Source organism: Euleptes europaea, chromosome 6, assembly GCF_029931775.1.
Source record: "Euleptes europaea isolate rEulEur1 chromosome 6, rEulEur1.hap1, whole genome shotgun sequence".
Taxonomy (NCBI): domain Eukaryota; kingdom Metazoa; phylum Chordata; class Lepidosauria; order Squamata; family Sphaerodactylidae; genus Euleptes; species Euleptes europaea.
In genome coordinates, this window is record NC_079317.1 from 22,536,974 (window position 1) to 22,560,963 (window position 23,990).

The 23,990-nt window shown below is 41.3% G+C and overlaps 1 protein-coding gene across 1 annotated transcript in view; it reads left to right on the plus strand.

The window, feature by feature from the left end:
- ATG2B (autophagy related 2B) overlaps nt 1-23,990 on the plus strand; it is a 52,176-nt gene that overhangs the window by 3,279 nt on the left and 24,907 nt on the right. The window contains exons 2-18 of the mRNA XM_056851110.1: nt 1,358-1,520; nt 3,290-3,442; nt 4,410-4,512; nt 5,518-5,680; nt 6,509-6,688; nt 11,248-11,344; nt 11,889-12,071; nt 12,513-12,667; nt 13,554-13,665; nt 14,637-14,898; nt 16,422-16,572; nt 18,045-18,140; nt 18,261-18,449; nt 19,566-19,839; nt 20,971-21,073; nt 22,678-22,873; nt 23,821-23,963. Coding sequence (XP_056707088.1) covers nt 1,358-1,520; nt 3,290-3,442; nt 4,410-4,512; nt 5,518-5,680; nt 6,509-6,688; nt 11,248-11,344; nt 11,889-12,071; nt 12,513-12,667; nt 13,554-13,665; nt 14,637-14,898; nt 16,422-16,572; nt 18,045-18,140; nt 18,261-18,449; nt 19,566-19,839; nt 20,971-21,073; nt 22,678-22,873; nt 23,821-23,963 — 2,723 coding nt within the window. The remainder of the gene's footprint in view (nt 1-1,357; nt 1,521-3,289; nt 3,443-4,409; nt 4,513-5,517; nt 5,681-6,508; nt 6,689-11,247; nt 11,345-11,888; nt 12,072-12,512; nt 12,668-13,553; nt 13,666-14,636; nt 14,899-16,421; nt 16,573-18,044; nt 18,141-18,260; nt 18,450-19,565; nt 19,840-20,970; nt 21,074-22,677; nt 22,874-23,820; nt 23,964-23,990) is intronic.

The window sequence follows — 23,990 nt, forward strand, 5'->3', positions numbered from 1 at the left end:
AAACCAGTATTAAGCTATGGTTTGTAGGAAACAACATAGCTTGTAGCTGCAAATTGGATCTTGTGAAAGAAGTTTCTTTCTCCAGCAACCTGCTGTTTGTCCTAAAAGTCCAGTCTAATGTCAGGGGACCATTGTGAACAAAACACACAAAAGAATGAGGGGGAAATAAGTAGCTGGACAAAATTGCTTCCTACTTGCATTGGCACCTTGGGCTGGCTAGTAAGGTAACTTGCTTAAAAATAATTCTCGCTATGAACACTCTTTCAAAAATGGTTATGCATTTCTCCACTGGTCTGTTAATGGTGATATTTCCTTAAGTAAAATAAAACAGAAGGGCAAAGGCCCCTTAATGGCTAATAACGTTTATTACAGCTTAAGCCTTAGTGAATCAGAACTCGCTTTTCTATTGTAGTCAAAAGCCCCTTGTTAGTCCAAGTACTTCAAAACAAATATATTAAAAACAAGGTAACTGTAGGAAACAACTGGTTTGGTTAATATAAAACAAACTAAGGAATTATTTCTCCAAACAAAAGGTTTGTGTGAAAAAAGCACTCATTATAGATCCTTAGAAATAATGAAGAACATTTGACAGTCAGGCACGCTCATAAATTCCTGGCATATTGCAAAAATAATTGATGCCCAAGGAAGTTAAACTCTTATTTCTAGTTAACTAATATAGGCCTGTTCTGAGTCTTGAATAATGACTATAAACAGGTTAAATAAAGTTTTGTATGTACATATGTACCAGGAACAAACAGAAGTGTTGTAGAGTAGGAAGATGCTAGAGGAGAAACATTTAGCATGTTAGGAACTCAGAGGCTTGTATCCTTCACTCAGCAAAGTCCGAAGCCTTCTGCGACAATCATCCTCAAGAGTCCTGCCTCTCCTTCAGGGTTCAGAACCAATCCTTGTGATTTTGGAGTCATGCAAATACAAGTTACTGTCAGCCAATGGAGCTCCGCTGGATGGGTGGGGTGAGCCAGCCTCAGCTTATGGGATGAAAAAACCCACATTTTTCTTTAGGCAGAGATTTTGGGGCTCTGGATAAGAAGCTGGCATCCCTAGTGGGGGATTAGACATTCTTTAGAAGGTAGTTGCTCAGAGTCTTCCCTCCTTCTCTCTGTCTCTTCCCACAGCCGCCATATCTTCCTTTAGCTTAAGGTTTCTGTTTTTTTTAAAAGCACTATATTATTTTTAGGTGCTGGGAATACTGTTGATAACTTAGAGTGGATGTTCATATTGCAGGTCTTGGTGGTATTTAACATGGAAGAAACCATTTACAAAAAAATGGATGGCTTATGCGGATACAAAATTAATGTTGGCTTCTTCTTTTTTCTTCTTTTTAAAAACTTTATAGAGTCTTAATGAGATCATGGAGTCAGCAGATGCCCCTCTGGAAGTTACTGAGGGGTTTATTCAGTCAATTTCGCTATCTGTTCCCTGGGGCTCTCTGCTTCAAGAAAACTGTGCGCTTGAAGTGAAGGGATTAGAGATGGTCTTCAAGCCAAGACCCCGTCTAGGTAAGTCTAGCAAATAAAAATAATAATTTACCATGACCAATTATTGTTTCAGAAATTTTAGCCATGGAAGTATTAATTTTTGTCGATAATCAAATGTTGCCAAGTGTCTGCTTGGTTTTTGATGGATAGGATACTTGGGGCATTCTGCTGTGAATGTATTCTGCAGGGTCAGCCATACATTTCTGGATTTAAAAAAACTTACTTGTAAGATCTTACTTGTCAATGACATCCTCAGGAGAGGGAAGATGATAGTCCTTGTGTGGATGCATTTCACTGCTTGGATATGGTATGCAATCGTTTGACTCAGATGCAGCCACTACCACCTCTTATTTTCAAAGCTGCAGGAATATACTTGGGTCTCATCATGAAGACAATGTCTCTTGAGCTTGTGGGAACACACATCCACATCCCAACTTTATGGGTGTGCTGTGGATGGGAATTTTATGTGTTTTTGAAAAGACAGATCTGTCCCCAAGAATGCCGCTGCTTGTGTTGGTGCTTTGCTTCTCTAGCTTGAACTGCATGCCTGGATCCACAACCAGCACCCAGGAAATACAGAAAGAGTACATTTGGTATAACACTGTATAATCATGTTGACTTGATGCACCATGTGAACATACCTGAAGCCAAATCCTGCTTTTCATTCACAGGCATGAATGAGCCTGCTCAAGGTACATTTGTACCAGTGAGGAAAGCCCACCTTTACTTAGAGGTTTCCAATATAATTGAAATCAACTGCTTTATGTTTACTACATGTACTCCTATTAAAATTACATCAGGGTGGCTCATTCACACAATCCACACATGTGTTTCAGTGCTTTTGAATAGGTTTGCAGCATGTGCTGTGACCACATACTGCAAGCTCAAGCCAGGTCTGTACCCACAGTCTTCCACATCACTCCGTCTCACCCCACAATGGTTGGTTCCTAAACTTTGGATGCCACATCTTGGGATATTGTCTAGAAAGTGTATGTGGCAGAAACTGATGAAATCAATGGCAGGCATGAAACCAGCACTTGATCATCTGGCTGTGTGAAATTCTGCTGCTGAAACTGATGTGGAAGGAAACCCATTTGGGGAGGGGTCTCCCATCTGCTACTCTGTACTCAGAATACCAGAAAGTCTGTCATGCTCATACGTAGAAGTTGTACTTCTGATTTATTGTATGGAAATGGAATTAACAAAGGGGAAAAACTGAACCTTAACAAGTTGAGCTGAAAATTTATGCATAATACTGATATTGTTTATTATATAGTGTACACACAATTAAAAACACTAGGGCCCAAAATTAGGCTGATCAATTAAGACTCTAAAAAGATAGTTGCTAATTTACAAACATGGTTAATGATCATAAATATATGTAGATGACCAATAGACAACCAAACGCTGCACAATATATAAGACAATTACTTTTCAGCATACCTTTATATGTATTTCAGGATGTGTTTATATGTATTTCAGCCAATGTGTGAACAGACTGCTGGACTTGATGGGCCTTGGTCTGATCCAGCAGGGCCTTTCTTATGTTCTTATGTGTTTCTAAAATATGGAAATGTATGTATGACCATGGAAGAAGGCCCTATAGGCCGAAACGCATTTGGCTGTCTATTGGTCATTTACATATATTTATGATCATGTTTGTAAATTAGGAACTATCCTTTTAGAGTCTTATTATTGTATTGAAAGCCTGCGTGGATGCACCTTGGATTTGATCATTCACCAGCTGAAGCCTGTTAATGGCTGAGCATTATATTTCTCCTGTTTTACAGCTTCTGGTTCAGAGCCGATGTACTGGTCGAGCTTTATGACCAGCAGTATGCAACTTGCAAAAGAATGTCTCAGCCAGAAGCTGACAGATGAGCAAGGAGAAGGGTCCCAGCCGTTTGAAGGACTTGAGAAGTTTGCTGAAACAATTGAAACAGGTATTTAAGCAGCAGTCTATTGGGTTATGTTTTGCTAAGTTAAAGTAGCTTTGCAGTTGGGTTACTATAAGGACTATCATTTAAGCTGGTCAACACATCAAGAAATTATTTAATGTCATTATACAAAACTCATTCAAGTTACAAGGAATTAATAGTTGTTGGTTTTTAAAAAATTACCTTTCTTGGTAAAAATTGGGGCACAATCCAGTTTGGTATGAGTACTGCTGATTTTGAAGGGACTTGATATAAGGCCCAATGAGTCCCCTTTTCCTCCCTAGGTACAGAGAGAGGCATGTATGCATGCCTCATAGAACAACTCCTCCTAATTGCCCTGCTCCTCAAATAGTTTCTGCTCTGTAGAGGTGTGGTAGGGCTGGATTGTTACAGTGGGCGCAGATACCAGCATTCTCTTCTACATATCTGCTGTTGAGCGATCTATGTGTAGGCCCCTAGATAGGGTGAGAGGCTTATTGGACTGTGTAACAGTCTCCTTTTTGGACTTTGTAGCATCCAAGGTCTGTATTCTTAGTGTTGAAATCCTAGTATTATCGCAATTTTAGTTCTTTAAAAATGTTATTTCTTCTTAAACCAAATAGACATTTTACTGAATTTGGTGGATATAAATATTTGAATAACTGAATGCAATATCATGTTCTTGTAGGTTATCCGGGCTGTGTAACCGTGGTCTTGGAATTTTCTTTCCTGACGTTTCGCCAGCAACTGTGGCAGGCATCTTCAGAGTAGTAACACTACTCTGTTACTACTCTGTTGTTACTACTCTGAAGATGCCTGCCACAGTTGCTGGCGAAACGTCAGGAAAGAAAATTCCAAGACCACGGTTACACAGCCCGGATAACCTACAAGAACCAATGAACTCTGACCGTGAAAGCCTTCGACAATATTTTGCAATATCATGTATTCTATTATTTTTTGTATGAGACTCTAACTCTGGTTTCTTTCCCTATAGTTTTAAGAAGAGTGAAAGTAACCTTCTTAGAAACTGTTCTGAGAATTGAACACGTGCCAGATAATTCTAAAAGTGGAACAGCACTTGAAATTCATATTGAGAAGTAAGTAGCATTTTTTAAAATTTAAAGCAAAGGTCTTTTTTTTTTCTTGCATTAATACGCAAGGATTTACACTACGGAAATGGATGGTTTCCAAAGCAACTTGAATGAGATCTGCCTGTATTGAATACTCCAGGCTTTAGGATTTTTCAGGAGGAAAAGGATGGGAGTTGCTCTACAGAACCTGAATCTTTACTGATATTGTAGGACAGACTCCATATGCACAGAATTCTCCTGTGCCTGCTTAGCATAGTAGAGCTTTCCTGCTTCAACTGGCACCTGAGGCCTTTGTTCAGCCTGTAATGATGGTAAAATCTGGACAGAAGTCAGAAACTGATCGGTTTCCCCTGAGTACAAGCCCTTGATTCTGTCCATCCCTAATTACTCAGTGCATACACACATTTTTCTACCTCAGCAATCACTTAGCAGAGCTTTGAATGCCAAGTGTTTGTGGTCTCGGCCTTTTATTTGCTGTTTCAAATTAACTTTCCATTTAAAGCTGTTCTGTTCAATTATTTGGATCGTTATTCATCATAAGATCTCTGAAGAGGCATCAGTGGTTAGAAGTTCAAGACCTAGAATTTCAAATTCATCTCACAAATGAGAAAAAGTTGATAAATATTCAGCAGTTGTCATAGATCTCTTTTCTTGATCCAGAAAGGGCACCCCATATGAAGAAATAACAATACAGAATCAGTCTTTAGCTCGGCAAAATGAGAGGCATCCACTTCTAGCACTTGTGTCTACCCGAAGGTGCTTCTTGCTGGCTGACAGTTCTGATTGGGGCATTTAAGCAGACAGCAAAGCGTGCTTATGGGGGGGGAGGGCATGCCTTGAATTGCCCTGCAGAGATTTTGAAATTTAAACCTAATTTTTAAAGTTTAGGTTGTTTGCTCATCCCTATAATGACACACTGAGGCAGCTCTTTATTTTTATTTTTTTGCATGAATTCTCAGTGGTCTTTTCTGTGGCCTGTCCTTATTTCATAACTTTTTCCTGCTCTTCCAGAACAATGTACTGTGATGAAACTGCTGATGAATGCTCTGGAATCAATGTGCATCAACCCACAGCTTTTGCTCACAAATTACTTCAGCTCTCAGGTGTTTCTCTCTTCTGGGATGAATTTCCTGCATCCTCAAAATCCTCTCCAGTGTGTTCAACTACACAGTTGGTAAAAATATGTTAAATCTTAATATACACATGTGTATAGTTTATTGGGTCTACACCATATTTTGCTGTGGAGTAGGCTATCGCCATGCATTTATGCATGGTATAGCAACATTTTCCTGCTTCATTGGCCCCTGATCCTATAGCTACTTATTTTTTTTATTCAAGTTTTCTTCCATGTCTGCTGTGGTAGATGGAATGAGAGCCAAATTGGGTGATGTGTACAACATATATTGGCTTTTGGCTTTGAAGAGTTAAATTCATTTATGAAGATTAGCAATATAACTGTCTTTCAGCTTACCTTAGGGAGTTGTTGGGAGGGTCACCTGGTACTGTCCGTTTCTGGAAGGAGGGCAGGTTGCAAGTATTGCAGGTAAATAACTGGATAAGTTTCCCAAGTGCAGCATGATGTGAAATATGCTCATGAAAACGAGATACTAAGATATTACAGTGTGTAAATTGGTGATGATTTTCTAGCTTGTTTATCTTCCATGTGGCCTTTTGTCAAACTATTGTCCACTTAGAAAGCAAAAAATAAAATAAAAAGCCTTTGGTACTAGAAAAGGTTGCATTGCTTCATTCCAATTTTCCATAACTTTATGTTAGATGTTAAATATTGTCATGGTTTTCTGCAGCTGAAAGTACTATTTAATTATTGTTGTATAATACTATATTTGTATACACAACAGTTGTATATTCACAGTGCAAACCTACAGAGTCTAAGCCCACTGAAATGAATGGGCTTAGACTGGTGTAACTCTTTTTAGGATTGCACTGTTTGTGTTCTTGCCAACAATATCTTTTAATCCCTTTCCTCTAATTTATTTTAAAGACAACAGAACCAAAGCTTTCACCTAGCTGGAACCCAAAAATTGTGTATGAGCCACACCCGCAATTAGCAAGAAACTTGCCAGAGGTTTCTCCCTCAGACCCTGTACAAATATGTAAGCTGATTGGAAGAATGGAGCTCAGCCTTACGTTAAAGCAGAATGAGGTGCTTCCTGGAGCAAAGGTTAGTTGTAGTTTCCTACACTTTCATATTGTGTAGTTGTTGACAAAAACTGCAGTCATTTTTTAATTTGTGTGTGTGTGTGTAATGCCATCAAGTCACTTCCTACTCATGGAGACCCTATGAATTAATGACCTCCACAATGTCCTATCGTTAACAACCTTGCTCAGGTCTTGTAAGCTGAGGGCTGTGGCTTCCTTGATTGAGCCAATCTATCTCATGTTGGGTCTTCCTCTTTTCCTGCTGCCTTCAACTTTTCCTAGAATGACTGTCTTTCCCAGAGACTCTTGTCTGAATTTATTTATTTAATTTATACCCTGCCCTCCCCAGCCAAAGGCCAGGCTCAGAGCGGCTTCTCATGTGACCAAAGTTGGATAGCCATTTTAGCTTCAGTCATTTTAGCTTCTAGAGAGAGTTCAGGCTTTATCTGATCTAAAACCCACTTATTTATCTTTTTGCCTGTCCACAGTATCCGTGAAACTCTCCTCCAATTCCACTTTTCAAAGCAATCAACTTTCTGTTGCTTTAGAGCAGGGTTGGGAACGTCCGGCCCAGGGGCCGGAAGCGACCCGCAAGGACATTTTTAGTGGTCCTCGGGAGCTCCAGGGCCCTTCCATAGAAACATGGCTCAGCAGGGCGGCTTCAGGAACAGTTTCAGGGAGGGCCCTGGAGCTCCCAAGGGCCACTGAAAATATTAATCAGCAAGTGGAGGGTGGGGGGGAGAGAAAGACACTTCCCCCAAGGCTGCCCCTGCACTTAAAAAACCCCTCTCACTGCCTGTCTGCTGCTGAGCGGCAAGAGGGGTTTAAGTGTGCTGCGGCGTTCCTGCACGCTGCAGCGACGTGTGCAACCCCGCACAACCGGGCTTCAACCTTCCCACCTCCCCACCCCACCCTAATCGGCTCCCATGCGGATGCTCGGAGCCGATTAGGCAAATCTGGGGGTGGGGAGGCGGGAAGGTTGAAGCCCGGTTGCGCGGGGTTGCGCGGGCCGCCGTGTGTGTGTGTGTGTGGGGGAGGCTTTTCTCTCTTTTCTTTTTTTCTGTCACACACCTTTCTCTCCCTCTCTTTCACCCTCTTTTTCTGTCTCTTTCTTTGTCTGTCTCCCTCCGTCCTTTTCTTTTTCTCTGTCCTTTTCTTTCTCCCCCCTCCATTTTTCTCTCTCTCTCTCCCTCCCTCCGGCCATCTAGACTAGATGCACATTTTCCCGATCTGAATTCTCAAAACTCAACAGTAAGCCCCCATGCAGAATTTTGAGAATTCAAATGGGGAAAATGTGCATCTAGAGAGCAGCAAATCCAAGGCAAAACCTCCCATGCATAAATGGCCTTTCTTCCACCCCAAAAACCTCCCTAGCCTCTCCCCTCCCACCCCCCCACCCTTCGCCGGGGGATCTACAACCGGTATGCCCCCCCCCCAAATGATGTGATAAATATGCAAATAGCCCTTGGCAGAAAAAAGGTTCCCCACCCCTGGTTTAGAGCATTGACTAATACACCTTTCTCTCAAACTGGAGCCAAGGCAGGTTATAGTAGTAATAAACGCAACATGCATATAAGAATACATTAAAAAATTAACTCAATATACATTTAATCCATAAAACAACTAACATGCTCAATTAAAAATTATGTGGCAGTGTCAAAAGCCCTCCTGAATAAATCTACCCGGCACAACCTATGTTCTTTCCTTTACTGTGAATTACTCTAATTGTGCCTGCTGCAGGCACAATGTACTTTACTCCCCCTTCCCCTTTTCCTGGATGCTTCTAGCACTTTTCTGAATTATAGCCTGGCTGTTCTACTGTGTCTGGAAGAGGAGAATCAATAAACACATCTGGTTGAATCTTGTCCAGCATCAGTAGAATGTGCTGGTGGCTGTGGATCTTGCCCACCCTCCTCTTTCCCCCCGGCAGCTGCCTGTGAGTTCGGAAAAGGCGACTCTGGGGATTGAGGCACCCACACGGACTAAAAGTAGGGTGGCCAACCACCAGGTGGCACCTGGAGATATCCCGCTATTATAATTGATCAAAATTGCGACCTGCTCAACGAAGCTAGAGACACATGGATAAAGCCTTTTATCTGGGAATCTGTTTGTGGATTGGATAATTTGAGGGTTCTTTTAGCAGGGGTGGATTTTAATATTACACTGGCAGTTGCCAAGTTTCTATCTCAGTCAGTCAAGTAGTTCCTTTCAAATTTTGATCTTAGTGCGACATTGTTCAGGGCCGAATTGGCCATATGAACAATATCATTAAAACAAAGTAAAGAAGATCAAAATAAGTTCTCCTAGAGAAAATGGCTGCTTTGGAGGGTGGACTCTATGGCATTGTACCCCATTGAGGTCCTTCCCCTCCCCAAACCCCACCTTCCCTAGGCAGCCCCCCCCCAAATCTCCAGGTATTTCCCAACCCAGAGCTAAAAACCCCTAACTAAAAGCCATGCAAAACAAGTGGCTGCAGTGAGAAGGAGGGAGCAGTCAAAATTATCTCTCCTCTTGCATCCCAGGTGCCTCTGCCCTCAGCAGAAGCCTTCTTGTGGCAGCACTGCAACTTTGTAAAACTCTTTAGGGATATTTCCTGAGCGTCCTTCTACTTTCCTTCCAAGACAGATAAGAGGCAGTGGCAGCAGGAGTGTGGGAATCTGATATCTGACAGTCTCAGTAGCAGCAAGACCTGTAGCAATTTGTTTCCACCAATTAAGTGAGCATCTTATTCAGCTGCGGTTCTTATTCTCCTTTGACCTACTGATGTGTCAATATATGAAGCAAAAAGCTTTGCTTGTGTTTTGAACTGGACAGTATGAAGTTATCCTGACTCTTTGTGTTCCTATGAAAACTGGAAAACCAAAACACAGGTACACCAAGCACATTGACCGGAAAGCAAGAAGCATCTAAAGATAATGTAAACAGTTCTCTTTGGAATTGTTGATCTTGCAGAACTAAGTGGTGTCTCTAAGATACGTAGCACCTTTAGGGAGCAGGCATCATCACGATGTTTATAACGGGAATCAATTCGGAAAGAAATTTGGCGGCTACTTATAGAGCTGCTTTTCTCCTCCTTCTGGGCAGGCTTTTTAAAAACAGGATTTGTTGACAGTAGCATCCATTCTAGGAGAAGTCATGAATAACCCATAAAGAGAGGGGGAAAGTACAGGGCCAGAGGAGAAAGTCAGGTGCAGAACTTCTACTGTCGAGAATACATCTGTATACAGTTCTTATATTGGTAGCCTGTTATATGGCCATTTCTCCCCAAATGAAGAGAAAGTTAGAACAGTTTTAAAGCATAGGAGGAATAGGAAGAAGAAAATGTTTTTGCCTTTGCATCTTCATACGGTGTATTCTTAATAATTAAGTGCCGTCAGGTCACAACTGACTTGTGGCAACCCCTTGGGATTTTCAAGGCAAGAGACAAGCAGAGGTGGTTTGCCATTGCCTGCCTATGCGTAGTGATTCTGGGTTTCCTTGGTGGTCTCCCATCCAATTACTAACTGTGGTCAACACCGCTTAGCTTCCAAGCTGTGACAAGCTCAGGCTAGTCTGGGCTATTCAGGCTGCTATACTTGCTGTTAAAGATCCCAGCGGGATTTTTTTTTTTTTTAAGTACTGAAAGTGGTGGTTAGTTGGCTTTCAAGAATTGTCAAGAATAATCAACTAGGGATGAACCCCGCCAGCCTTTTCTCTCATTCTCTCAATTTTTCTTCCTTATTACACCCTATACCCCACAAGGGCATTGTCCATGCATATTTCATGGTATCCAGTGTATATTTTTTGGTGGCTAAGGAGGAGTCTTCAGTGCAAAAGTTGTTTGGGTCCAACCCGTAATCCGTGGTGTCCACTGTTTGACTATAGACTGGATATTTTGTGTTATAATGTTTGCACAACTTGAGGAACTGCTTGCCGTGAGACATTGTGTAATGGATGTTCACACATGGATGAGCCGCTACAGCCCACTCTTTACATAGAAAATTTCAAGATGTGACTTAGCCATAGATGTAGTCAGCAACAGCTTCTGTAATTAGAGGCAACCTCCTTCAGCCATTGCAATAATGGAAGCTGATAGTCCTACTTGCGTTTGCTTATTTCATACATTATTTCTGTCCGCATGAGTGCATATTCTGGGAATGATGGGATTGCTTGCCTGGGTGAGAAATCTGTTGTGTGAATCAGCTTGTGGTATTACTAACATTGTAAATGTGGGTCAGGGAAGGTGGTGTCACTCAGGAATTGAATTTAATGATGAAATTTCAATAGTATGTTTAACAGAAAAGTCTGATTGCCCAGGCCCAGAAGTCCACACTGTTCTGCAGTTTGAGCGGAAGATGTCCATTGCAGGGATTCCAAATCAGGCATTGCAGACACATCCAAGCCTATGTGCAGTGATGAGACCAAAGATGACATCTTGTGATGAGTGTATAGTTTGGCTGACTCTGACATTTGTACCGGGCCCCGTAGAACAAGGAATTTAAACGAGAGAAGAAATATCTGTTGTGGTTCATTGAATAACCTGTGCAAAATCTGATAACTGAAAAAAAAAATCTTTTATTTCATACACTTTGTTTTTTCAAGTTGGATGTAGATGGACAGATAGATTCCATACACCTGTTCCTGTCGCCCAGGCAGGTACATCTTCTGTTGGACCTGCTAGCAGCTATTGCTGGACCAGGCAAGTAGAAACTGCATTGTCTGCTTTGGTCATAGGAAAAGACTGTTGTCTTATAAGCCTTGCATAGTTGTCTAAACTGTTTTTGACATGAGGGTTTCAATTTAGTCACTTTTAATTGTTCTATTTATTCAGATGTGGAGGGGGATTAATTTTTTTGTCTAAATCTCTCCTGTTAAAGTCAGTGAAACTAAGTACTTGATTTTGGCTGGGTTGTACCTGAGATTGTAAGCCTTTTACTAGCATTTCAGTTAAAATCTAGATAAAGGACTATACTAGGAAAGAATCTGTCAGCCCATAGGTTAAAAAAAAACATACTAAAAGCTTAAAACGCTACTGTTTAGTATTGGAAATGCTGGTAATATCCGGTTCTGCAAGCAGCTTAATTCCAGAGGTTAGCTGCGATAGTCAGATAATTACTGAAGCCAAAGCAAGAGAGAGTTCATTAGTTCAGAAGTTGCCACACAGTTGTATGGTGGAGGGATGTTGGTTTTCTCTGGGAATTCAATTGGAATTCAAGTCTCCATATCCTGTTCTTTGGCAACAGAAAATCCCAGTAGGATGGAATTGTCTAATAAGGACAGGAAAAATCGACCAATGCAACAAGAAGACGAGTATCGGATCCAAATGGAGCTTAAGCGCTACTTAAGAAAAGACACTTTGCCAGCAGGAGCACAGTCTGATCCGAGTTTTTATGAGACCGAGGCAGCCAGAACTCCTTCAAGTCGTGGTGAGCAACAATGAGCATCCTAGGATGCAGGCATATCATCAGATCAGTGGAAATGTACCATGGTGAAATATGCAGCTTTGAGAGAGGTCCAGACACTTTTTTAATGGCCTTCAGTCTGCTTGCTATTATGCCCCAAACAACTGGCCTTCTGCTGCTGGGTCAGCAGCTATAAGTGGATTGTCTTCGTGAACCCTGTCCTTAGATGGGTTGCACCAACGGTGCTCCTCTCGTTTTCTCTTTGTCGTTATTTGACATTTAAAGCCTACATACCTGGAATTAAGAGGTGTGAAGGAGGTCAAGGACCATTGTGTCTCTTGACAATAATCTACAGTACATGAGATTGTATAGGTATGAGATTGTATAGGTATTGGCTTTTGAATGCTCTATTAATTTTTGTCATTTCAAACAATCCATATCAGAGCTTCTTTCTTTTTCCTTCAGAGGAAGAGGTTTTCTTCTCAATGGCTGACATGGAGATGTCTCACAGTCTGTCTTCTCTGCCACCTCTCGGAGATCCACCAACTATGGATTTAGACCTTTCTTTAACTAGTACATATACTACTACTCCTGCAGGATCTCCACTTAGTACAGTAGTGGTATGTTACTCTTAATTATTTAATCTTTGTTGAATAAATGAGTTTGTGGAATTTTTTTAATATAGATATCAGTGTCTGTTGTATGTGACTAACTACCAATTCCATTCCACCAGAATGGTTTCCAATAGATGCCTGTGCAGTGTTTGGAAGATATTATTACTCAGAAAAGCACTATCAGTGCTCTGAATCTTCACACACTGGGCCTAGTGTGGTCTAGACATAATCTGCTATGGCCTTGCTGTAATTTTCTGTGATATTTATCTGCTCGTGTGTTTGAGAATTTCTGCCCAAGAAATGATGGTAGAAAAAATCAAAGTTTCACTTCAGCTGAGAAAAATTGTGGGTATCGACATGGCCTACACCTGGCAGAGCTATTTCAGCAAGAACTCCACCCCTCCCCAGCTGTACTGTGCACTGTAGAGATGAGAGGCAACATTTCTTTATGAGGAAATGAAAGTCCTGGTCTTTTGTGGCTCCTGTGTAGGCGTCAAGGGGGATTTTCTTGATGTTCCAAATGTAGCCCCACACTATGTGCTGCCTACCATGTTACATCTCAGTTTGGCGTCACGTAGACCTTATCACCAGATGTTACCGGCCTGTTAAATATAAGTATACAAATGCTGTAGATCTGTTGACAGCCAGTTAATATGCTTGATCAAATTGGCTGATGTTGAGCATTACCCAGAATGATCAAATTCTGAAATGCCAACAACTGTAGTAAAACTTGTCTCTGTTACTACTTCATCTTACTACTTACGTTGACCTAGAATAATCTTGTATATAAGCTATCACAATGTCTAAAAAATCTAATTTACGTCAAATTTTACTAGTTAATGTGAGATAGGTGTGACAGCAAACTTTTTATTTATTTGTTGGTTTGTTTTAGCAGCAGCCAGCATGGGGAGATTTTCCTGACCAGAACAAGCAGGAACCACAGCAAATAAGAGTTCCATCTTTTACACCCAGCATAGTTCACCCAGCTCCGTTACATAGGACTTGTAAGTAAATGTGGGGGGTTTTGCATACTCATTTTCTTGAAGTTTGGTGAAAACAGAAATTATCATTGCCTCATGTTCTCTTCTCATTTGTTTCCAGTTTGTGGGTAGCATAAGAGAACGATGCATTTTTCATCTGTTATTTAAGGAATATGTATCCCTTTTGGTTTAAAAACCAAGACGGGAGTTTGTGGGCAGTGTGTTCTAGCTTAAGGACCATTTTGAAGTCAGGGTTAAGATTCTCAAAGGTCTTGATTGCAATCTTGTGAATGCTAAGGTCTGAATCATTATTTTGAACAGTTGTAGCTGATGGCTTGCATCCAGCCATCCATGCACAGAAGGCATACAGAGTTTCCCACAGCATTTGTCTCCATTCCCTTCCGACCCACAGAAGGATCTTTTCTGGAATCATAGGACCACGCAGAGGTAGACCTGTGCAGGTTGGGAGAACTGAAGTGAGAAGGGACAAGGAGGCATAATGGCTTCTTCCCTTCAGCAGAGCTGTACTTGCAAAAGAGGGAAGAGGAGTGACTCTGCTGCCCTCCAGCCCTCTGATCCAAGCAGGTATTCCTCTGCTTGGGTCACCCCAACCCAGAAATCTTTCCAGGGGTAGGAAGGGGCTGCAGGAACAGAGGGGAACACAGGAAAACTCCGCATACCATGTATGGATTACTATTGCTAGCAAAAGTGACAATCTGGATATATTTCCTTTTTTAATCTGTGAAGTGGTCTTTGCAGTCTTGGACATTCCCTTATACTGGAAAGAAATATATTCAGTAAAGAAAGGAATTTTCACCAGTGGGTTTCTGAAATGGGATCATTTTATTTGTGAGACAAACTTGATTGCCATAATTTGTACACAGCTATCTTGGTGGCACTTTTATCGCTCATTGTTTTAAAAAAATAAAAATTGAATTTACTATATGACGTATATTTACAGATGTACTAAGAAGATTAACTGTATTGCATTTCAGCTCTTCCATCTAGATCCGTCTCAGTGGATGAATCTAGACCCGAACTTCTTTTTAGGCTAGTAGTGGGTGCTTTCTCAATGTCGGTGCTTCATATTGATCCTTTGCCACCACCCGAAACGTCGTTGAATGTTAGTCCACTGACACCCATGGCACAGGATTTTTTTGCCCGAATAGAAAAAGTTGACCCAGCTAAGTTTCCAACAGAAGATTTTCGGTCACTACGAGAAGTATTTGCAAAGGCTTGTTCACATGATCATCTTAGGTACAATTTTGCTTATTAATTAGTTAATGTAACAAACACCGTCAGGCATTCTCTATTGAAATCTTTGACCATTTTAAGCTTGTTCTGCAATATGTGAAATTGCGCTTCAAGATTGGGCTGTAATGATCACACCAGGAAACTTTTTGATTTTTTGTACACAGCAACTCTGGTTTGAAATGCAAATCGTAGTTTGATGTTCCAGTAGCTCTTGTGCAATGCCTTTCACAAACAGGACTGTATTAAGTAAAGTTTCTTTTCTACTGTCAAATAGTGGGATCCAACCCAATATATTGCACCACCCAGCAATATGGTAGAAAACCTGTGGGCGTGCTTGCAGTATACTACATAGCCACTGTTTTGGTTTTGTTGAGGACTTAAATGGGGGAAGACACTGTAATTTACCTTATGGCTTCTTAATTTTGTCTTAAGTTGGAATGCAGAGGTGCTTGAATACAAGCTTAATTCTCTGCATAATTCGCAATCTCTAGTCTCATATGCATCCTATGTAGACCCAGAACTCATATGTATGTGAAGATTCCCTTTGATGTCAGTCAAGGAGTCAGTATCCTTTCATTGGTTTCCATTAGTTAGATGAATGAGCGAGCTCTGTATCTATCAGAGTTCCAGTTCTCATGAAGTAAAACTGAATTAGGACAATGAACTTTTTGAACTGTGCAATAGAAGTGATCTTTGGCCGAAGAGAACAGGTATTTTGTTTAGAATGGAAAATATGTACCAAGGGTCTGTGAGGAGTCATGGAAGGGGAGTATAAGCACCAGGAAAAATCCCCCACCCCCAACCCAAGGTGACGTATTGTTAAGTTGGACTAGCACTGCCATGAACCCTCCTGAGTAACCTTGGGCCAGTCATGCTTTTTTGGCCTAACCTAGCTTACAAGGCTGTTGTGAGGATGAAATGGAGGAGCTGGGAATGATGTACATCACCCTGAGCTCCTTGGAGGAAGGGTGGAATAAAAATATACCAAATAAATATTTCCCCCCTCCCCACGATACAATAAACTCTTATGGGCTTGAATAGGACAGTTTGTCCATTTTCCTCTTTTCTCTGATTCTTGGATGATGCGGAAGTCTCATCAAGACATTTGAGGGGGGAAGGATGTTTTTTCCTTTGAATTAATTTACCCAGGTTATGTTTTTTGCATACTTAAGGAATTCTTCCTGTATCTGTAGAAACCTCTGTCTTGTCTGTGTGTAACCTGGTTTTCCCACTTTAATGATTGGCACAAGCTACCCACTTAGTTATTGGATAAAGAAATATTTAATATGATGCTAGGGGAGTCAGAAAATCATTTCCTTGGTTCTGATCACTTTATGGTGTATGTAGTTAGTTTCTAGTGTTCTAGAGAAGGGACTAAGCATTGACATGGTAGAATTGGGTGGCTGCTGTTATCTTTGGTTTGTTCCAGGGAAATGTTGCAATTTAATGACATGTTTCCACAAGACTTTAAAACAAATGCACCTGTCCAGCTCATTCACGTTTTATGTCTTTGTTTTTCATAATAGATTTATAGGTACAGGCATTAAGGTTTCGTACGAGCAAAGACAAAGATCATCCTCTCGTTGCTTGAGTACAGATCTGTCTGTTGGGCAAATGGAACTTCTGGAATGCCTTTTTTCTACTGACTCTCGTTCTGAAATACCTCACTATACAGAGGTAAACCATTTTTATACCTGGTTAAAAAGAGCAAAACTCCTAATCTTGCAACAGCCCTGTGCATGTTTATTCTCAAGTGGATTCTGTCTGGTAGAACCTAAACCCAGTCAAGTGTTCATCAAACTGCAGCCTGATACTGAGAATGCTCCTCTGCAATAGCAGAGAAAAACCGCTACTCTTATTAATCGTCTGGAATAAACATTGTTGTTTATTCCAGAACTTGCAGAGTATGCCTTATGATCTCTCACGTATTTAGCTTCATAGCTGTCTTATATTGGCCATATTCCTGTTTGAGAGTTAGATAACACTCTGACCCCCAAGCTTCAGTGAGATGCTTGGAGATCAGTGGGTTGGATCCAGACTAAATTGGCAATTTCCACCTGTTTTCCCCTTTTTGCACTGCAGACCCCCCCCCCTTCATATCATTCCTTGGGGTCACCTATCTCTCAGGAGAGGCATTGTGTGGAGATCAGTGGGAGGCAGGAGAACTTCATTCTATCATTGGAAAGTTTAGTCTGGATCCAACCATATAATTTCATCTTGCACATTTAAAATTTGTTTTAGTAGCAGTGATGCAAGAAATGAAAGAGGCAGCACTGATAAGACATAGGATCAGTAATGCAATGGCAGTGCTGTCCTGTATACCACCATTAAGGATCAGCCCCACCCACCATATTTTGTTACTATCTCCCCCTTTTTTTTGTTGCTGGGTGCAGAATCCACCCTGTGAACAGATCAGGCAGAGATTGGATGAGTCAAAGTGTGTTACTCGGGTGGGGGGGGGGGGAGAGATTTTGTTACCCGGGGAACAGGGGTCTACATGATGAAGGGAAGAGACAGACAATTCTGTATCTTGAATCCTTGGAGAATACTCTTTCATCCCTCAGAGCATCCAAGGTTTTTATTAAGCAATATTACAATGGATAGCAAAGGTCAGTCAGTGATTACACAATGGAACTAAAACAAGGCATACCAAGATCAATGATTAATGATATCAAAAAGAAAGAAAGACAATGACACATTCCATCTTGAAGCCAGCATCCTTTGAGCAAACATTTGGCTGTCCGGTACCTTAGAATGAGTGGATTAACAGAAGCTAATCCCTTTAAGGTTGCTACACTGAGGTGAGGAGGTCATACTACATGACCAGTATTGGAAGTGGACTTTGGCCGGGAGCTTTCCAGAGACCTAGAGTTTGTTGTAACCAATATTTCATTATGGCAAGAATCAGGGTTCTGTGGAACCAATATTAAAATGGCGAGGGTATGCCCAGCCGCCAATTAATTTGGCTTCAAAAATTTCTACAACACTTGTGTGTGGCCTTTACACATTTCACCTTCTGAACCTGTCTGAGATCTGAAGTGTGTGTGTGGAACTATGAGTCCTTATTTAGTAGATATATACATTGTTCTGAAATTAAAGTGTTCGCTTTCAGTTTATTAACCTTTTTCCTGCTGTTTTATTTTTTAAAGCTGCTAATGTTTAATTCTGAAAAACAAGGAAACAAGTCGCACCCTCACTCCTGCCTTCAGCTCCATTACAAACACTCGGATAATAGAGGACCTCAGGTAAAGTTGGAGAGATTCTTTCCTCTAGCCTCTGAAGAGAAATGTATAAAGAGGTGTTTGTGTATATACGAATAGTAGTAAAATGCCACTAAAGATTTTGATGTCCTTTTTTTTTTTTAGGGTAGCCAAGGAAGACTGAGCTCTGTCCCACAGAAAGCTGAATTACAAATAAAGTTGAATCCAGCGTTTTGTGAATTGGATATCAGCATTGTAGACAGACTAAATTCCTTGTTCCAGCCACAAAAGCTAAGTACAGTGGAGATGATGGCTTCACACATGTACACCTCGTACAACAAACACATTAGCCTGGTAAGCATAATAATCCTTTGTTTGCAGGCTGCCTACCTTTTTGTCAGTGCTGGGAAGAAAATGCCGCAACAGTGTTCAGCCTCACTGTCCCTCCTTTCTTCTCCTACATTGTGGTTGGCCACTGCTGGAGCTGGGGGGTGGGGCTGGTCAGTGGCCAGACCAGGCAGACCAATGGAAAAAGCCATGCATTCCCTTCTATTTAGCTGCGAACTGGTGGGGAACAACATGTGAGACAGAACAGCCATTTGGCTTTAAACCTTCATGCATTAAAGTCTGTGCTTATAATTTTTTTTTATATGTTAAAGCCTATACCAAACCATCTTAGGGGTCTGCAAGAAATTGGGGTGGCAGTGGTAATTTTTTTTTGGGAAACTGCCCCTCCACTCCAAAAAGATTTCTACCTCTGGAATTCTCTAAGCTGTCTAGAGACTTGAGGGTGCTAATTTCCTCTTCCCCTTGTTTTCCTGTTAACTGTTTCTGAACTATTCTCAGCATTCATTGCCTCTCAGCACAGTCAGTAAAAATCATTGTGCCATTGCGAGGATGGTATGTTTTAAGTTACAAAGACATATTTTTTTCTGCAGAACGAGCAAACCTGCATACCTCTGAGTAGAACCCCTTTGGATGCTTTGTTTTGATACTTTAATAATGGGCACAAACCTAGATATATGCATAATAAAGCATTAAAATCAATGTAGATTTCTCTTGTAGTCTCAGATTATACACACCATACTCACAAGGGACTTTCAGTCTCTTTGCACAACTGCTGTTCTTTGCTCTTCAAAAAAACTTCTGAGGGTCAGAGGGGTTTTTTTTTACTATCAATCTGTTACACCCTTTGGAAGAAATTCAGCCCTCCCCCAACTTGTGGGTGGGAATGTTTTCTGCCACAATCTCGTTTTGTAAATAACGGAAAGAAAATACTGTTGAGGTGAGAGATGACTGATTGATTTCTAAACCACATTTCTTAAAATTGCTATTCAGATTTCTTCCAGGGAGAAATATTTTTCTGCTACTACTAATTGCAACTTTTTTCTCATGAGCATTGCTGGAAGTTGGGTGCAGCTAATTATTTGACTGCCTGGTGTTTATTTCCTTTCTTTCTTGCCACTTTAGCACAAAGCATTTGCTGAAGTTTTTCTAGATGATTCACGTACTCCTGCAAATTGCAAGGTCTCAGTACAAGTAACTGCACCATCTTTGAAGCTTTCTGTTCGCTTCCCAATACCTGACCTGCGATCAGACCCAGAACGAGGCCCTTGGTTTAAAAAGTCACTTCAGAAAGAAATCCTTCACTTAGAATTTGTAGATATGGAACTTCAGACGGAGTTTACTGGAGGGCCAACTCCAGAGCAAGTTAAACTAGAGCTCACTTTTAAAGAACTAACTGGTAAGATGAACAAATTGTCAGCAAGTGCTTACACATACATTGCTGTAGTTGTGTTGATCCCTGACAAATAAGAGAGATCTTTATTTTGTTCAATTTCTGTTGTGTTTGGAATATGCAGACTTTCCTCAAAGAAAGTAAATCTGTTTGAATACATTATAGCACATGTAGTGGTGATATGTTTGCAACTTCAGATAAAGCCTGATAGTGTATACTTCAAACATGCATCTGTTGCTGGGTGATTACAGATCCTTGTTCTTGACTTATTGCAGTTGTTTGTAACCCAATTTGAATGCAGAGGGCTGGTCGCTATCATGATTAGCTACTTTTCTCTTCTGTGTAATGAAAGAGTTCTGTATAATGTGGAAGCTTCCATGTATTAGGGCATGAGCTTAGATAAACCCCTTGCCCGTTTTGATGCTGCCTTTTTATTGAATACTTCTAGTACTATTGCATTGACCATGCTTTTTAGTCCTCCTTGAGGATTTTATGGGCAGCATAAGGTGGAAATGACATCTCAGAACAGGCTTGCCAAATTGGGAAAACTGAAGCGTTTGGCACACCTTTACTGAACAGAAATTGCTCATTTGGACACCACTGAAGCCTTTGAGAAGAATTTGGTTCTACTTTCCCTGACTTAAAAACCAGGAGTAGGTAAAGGAAAAGTTACATGCCGTGATCCCATAAAGCTATGAACAGGAGGTTACTTAATAACCTGTCTGGTGGTATTAACATATTGGTAGCCAAGGTGAAAACTCTCACACCTCCATGTTCTGAATAATCTTGTTTGTAATCGGCTGTAAGAGTTTCTGTAAGTAGTACGCTTTTGCCAACAATTTAAAATTTCACATCAGATTCCAGGATGGTAACTATCTTGCAGAAAGCATTTTGGTATTACAAAGATAAACAATTTTGTCATGAACTTCCATAGGCAAGATCTTGCACTATAAAGTAGCAGCTCATTGTACAAAAAGAAGGTTTCAAATAAAGTCTCTTCTCATGTCATTGTGTTCAGAAAAGACTGGTAATATTCGGATTTTTAAAAGAGCCCATATGGTGTTCATAATTATTATGCCAGCATAATTAATTGCAGGGCCATTCAATCTAATCTGTTGTTCATTTGTTTCCCAACAGGGTCATTTGAAGAAGGTAAAGGGGAATCAGTGGTAAACTTTTTTCAAGTTTCCAGTGGTGTGGTTGGAGAGATGACCTCATCAGACAACTTTGACTGGCCACGGTAAAGCAGGATACTTGGTGGGATAATATTCAGTAACACCTCCCCTTGTTCATAAGAGCTTCAGCATATGATCAGATGCCACCTGGTTTATCTTCTCTGTTTCCGGGATGCTTATAGTTTTCCACTACTGAGACAGCAGAGATCGGGTCCCACGATCCATCAGTGGGATGCTCTGATGGCCACAGGCCTTCTGCTCTCCCCGTCGCCCCCAACCTCTTCTGGGACCCATGTAGAATAATAGCTACATGGGCCAGGAGGCTGCAGCAAGGAGGGAAAAGGGGCTGAAATTTCTCCCTCCTCCTTCTGCTGTCGTTGGATTGCCACACACGGAAGAGGGCGGAGGGAGAGATCCGGGAAGATGAGAGATCCATATGCAGACCTCACGAAGTCTTTGCACTGGATCCAACCCCAGGGTTTGTTAAAATGGGTTGTTATAATCCAGGAATAATTACGTGCTTTTGATGTTGTACATGGTCTCTGAAAGAGATGGGCTCGTTTTCAATATATGGTAATGTCCTTTTTGCTATGGAGATGCTCCGCCATAGACCCCAGGCAGTTGTTACCATTGCTAAAAAGTCTGACACATTTAAAGACAACTGACCATTTTTGACAATAGCTAACAGAACAGTAATAAAGGTAGATGAGAGTCAGCATGGTGTAGTGGTTAAGAGTGGTGGTTTGGAGCAGTGGACTCTGATCTGGAGAATGAGGTTCGATTCCCCACTCCTCCACATGAGCAGCGGACTCTAATCTGGTGAACTCGGTTGGTTTCCCCACTCCTCCACCTGAAGCCAGCTGGGTGACTTTGGGCTAGTCACAGTTCTCTTAAAAGCTCTCTCAGCCCTGCCTACCTCACAGGGTGTCTGTTGTGGGGAGGGGAAGGGAAGGTGATTGTAAGCCGGTTTGAGCCTTAAGTGGTAGAGAAAGTCGGCATATAAAAACCAACTCTTCTTCTAGATGTATGATTTAAGGGTTTATTCTAACTACATATTTTGCTAACAAGACTTTCTGCCATTGCAGAAGAGGGAGGCAATTTCAGATGATTTGTACTTGCTAATGAAGACCCCCACTTCAGCCGCCCATACTGTTCTTAGGGATTCATTTATCTTCAAGGGCATGACTTCAGTGGGCTGAAGCAGGAGGGCAGAGATAGGAACGTTTGCTTCCCCTTACCCTAGATAGGATAAATCCTGTTTATTTCTTGAATAATTCTGAAGTCACATTTGTGCACTCCATGCAAGGTTTACAACAGCAAAAGGTTAGAAAGCGTGGTGCACTGGTTAGAGAGTTGGATAGGGTTTGGAAGATCCAAGTTCAAATCCTCAGTGTGTTTTAAAGCACTGTGGGGGAGACCTGGAAGGGCAGAACAAATTTAGGCCAGTTGTAACTCAGTTGTTGCTGGCTGGCTGCCAGCAAGCCAGCAACAGCTGAATGACATCTGGGCTAAGTAGGTATCTATAAATACAGAGGTTAAAGGCCAAATACATAACTTTAGGGGACAAAAATGACTTAACAGTACACTTTACAAATATCTTGTCATTGCTGTAAAATTCATATACCTATTTAATCACAGGTCATGCTTCTTCTACTTGTTTGAATTTTAGGATTGTACTAAAAATAAATCCACTTGCTGTGCACTCCATTCTGGAAAGGGTAGCTGCTGAGGATGAGGAGGAAGTCGATGGCCACTTTCAAGAGGAAGAAGAAGGTGGCTCTCATTCCCTGAAGGATGTGTGTGATCTTAGAAGACCAGAGCCATCTCCGTTTTCCTCTCGCAGGGTCATGTTTGAGAATGAAGAAGTAAGCGTGAAGGGTCATAGTTAGGCTCATCACAATGGTACTTAGAGTGAAGAATCTGACAAATGGCTGAAGTGTGTCCAGTTCTTGTGGTCCATATGGGGAGGGGGTGGGTTCTGCTGTGCAAGCTTCATTTGCCAGGCATGTGAATGAACAGGAGAATTTCAGTATCAGGTTGTACAGTGAACACAGCAGTATCCTGCAGTAAGCTTGGAAGTGTCCAGATACTTCATGCGCTTTCAGTTACGGGCCACAAGATTATTGCTGTGTGTATATGGTTCCTTATTCAAGAGAACATGCCTTTGGGAAACTATCTGTATCCAATAGGTTTATGATGAATAATCTCCAAAAAAATACATTTTATGGTGATTAATTATTTGTCGAGGCTATGTCCAGTTGCTTGCAAACCAGTTCCGTAAGGCAGGAGTATACAGCTTGTGAACCACTATGGTAAACGGGGCTTATGAATCATGTATGGCACTCCTCGAAGCCTCCATAATTGTCCCTAGTTTTGCCTGTGCAGAAGCAGGGGTTACCAAGCACCTGGAAAATTGCCATGCATGGCTGGTGGTCTAGGTAGGTCACAGCTTGTTTAGTCTATTACTTGAACACATACAATGACCCTCCGTAGGCTTTTGATTAATCCACATTTAAAAAGTGCCTCAGGTGCATTGAGTCTCTGATCAGTTACCAAGTGTAATTGGCTTACCTTTTACTTTAGCCCAACTACTATTTAAAAGCAGGGCTTGAGATCTTCAGATGTAGAATAATTTGGGAGCCATTAGAATTACTAAAGGCGGAAATCAACTGTGCTTGAGCGGGAATCAGAAAGTATACCCTCAGTAATTGTTGAAGCATGCTGTGCTACAGTAGGATGGAGAAATAGTAGTTGCATTTGTGGCCCTGCTTTAGTTGAGGGTGTTCCTCACTATGTTTTATTTCATGTCTAGATGGTGATGCCAGGAGATGCAGTGGAGATGGTTGAGTTTCAGGATAAAGCCATCAGCAATTCTCATTATGTGCTGGAACTCATGCTACCAAACGTGTGCTTAACTTTACCAAGCAAGAGTTTTTATGAGAAGCTGTACAATAGGCAAGTATTAAGCGTTAGACCAAAAAT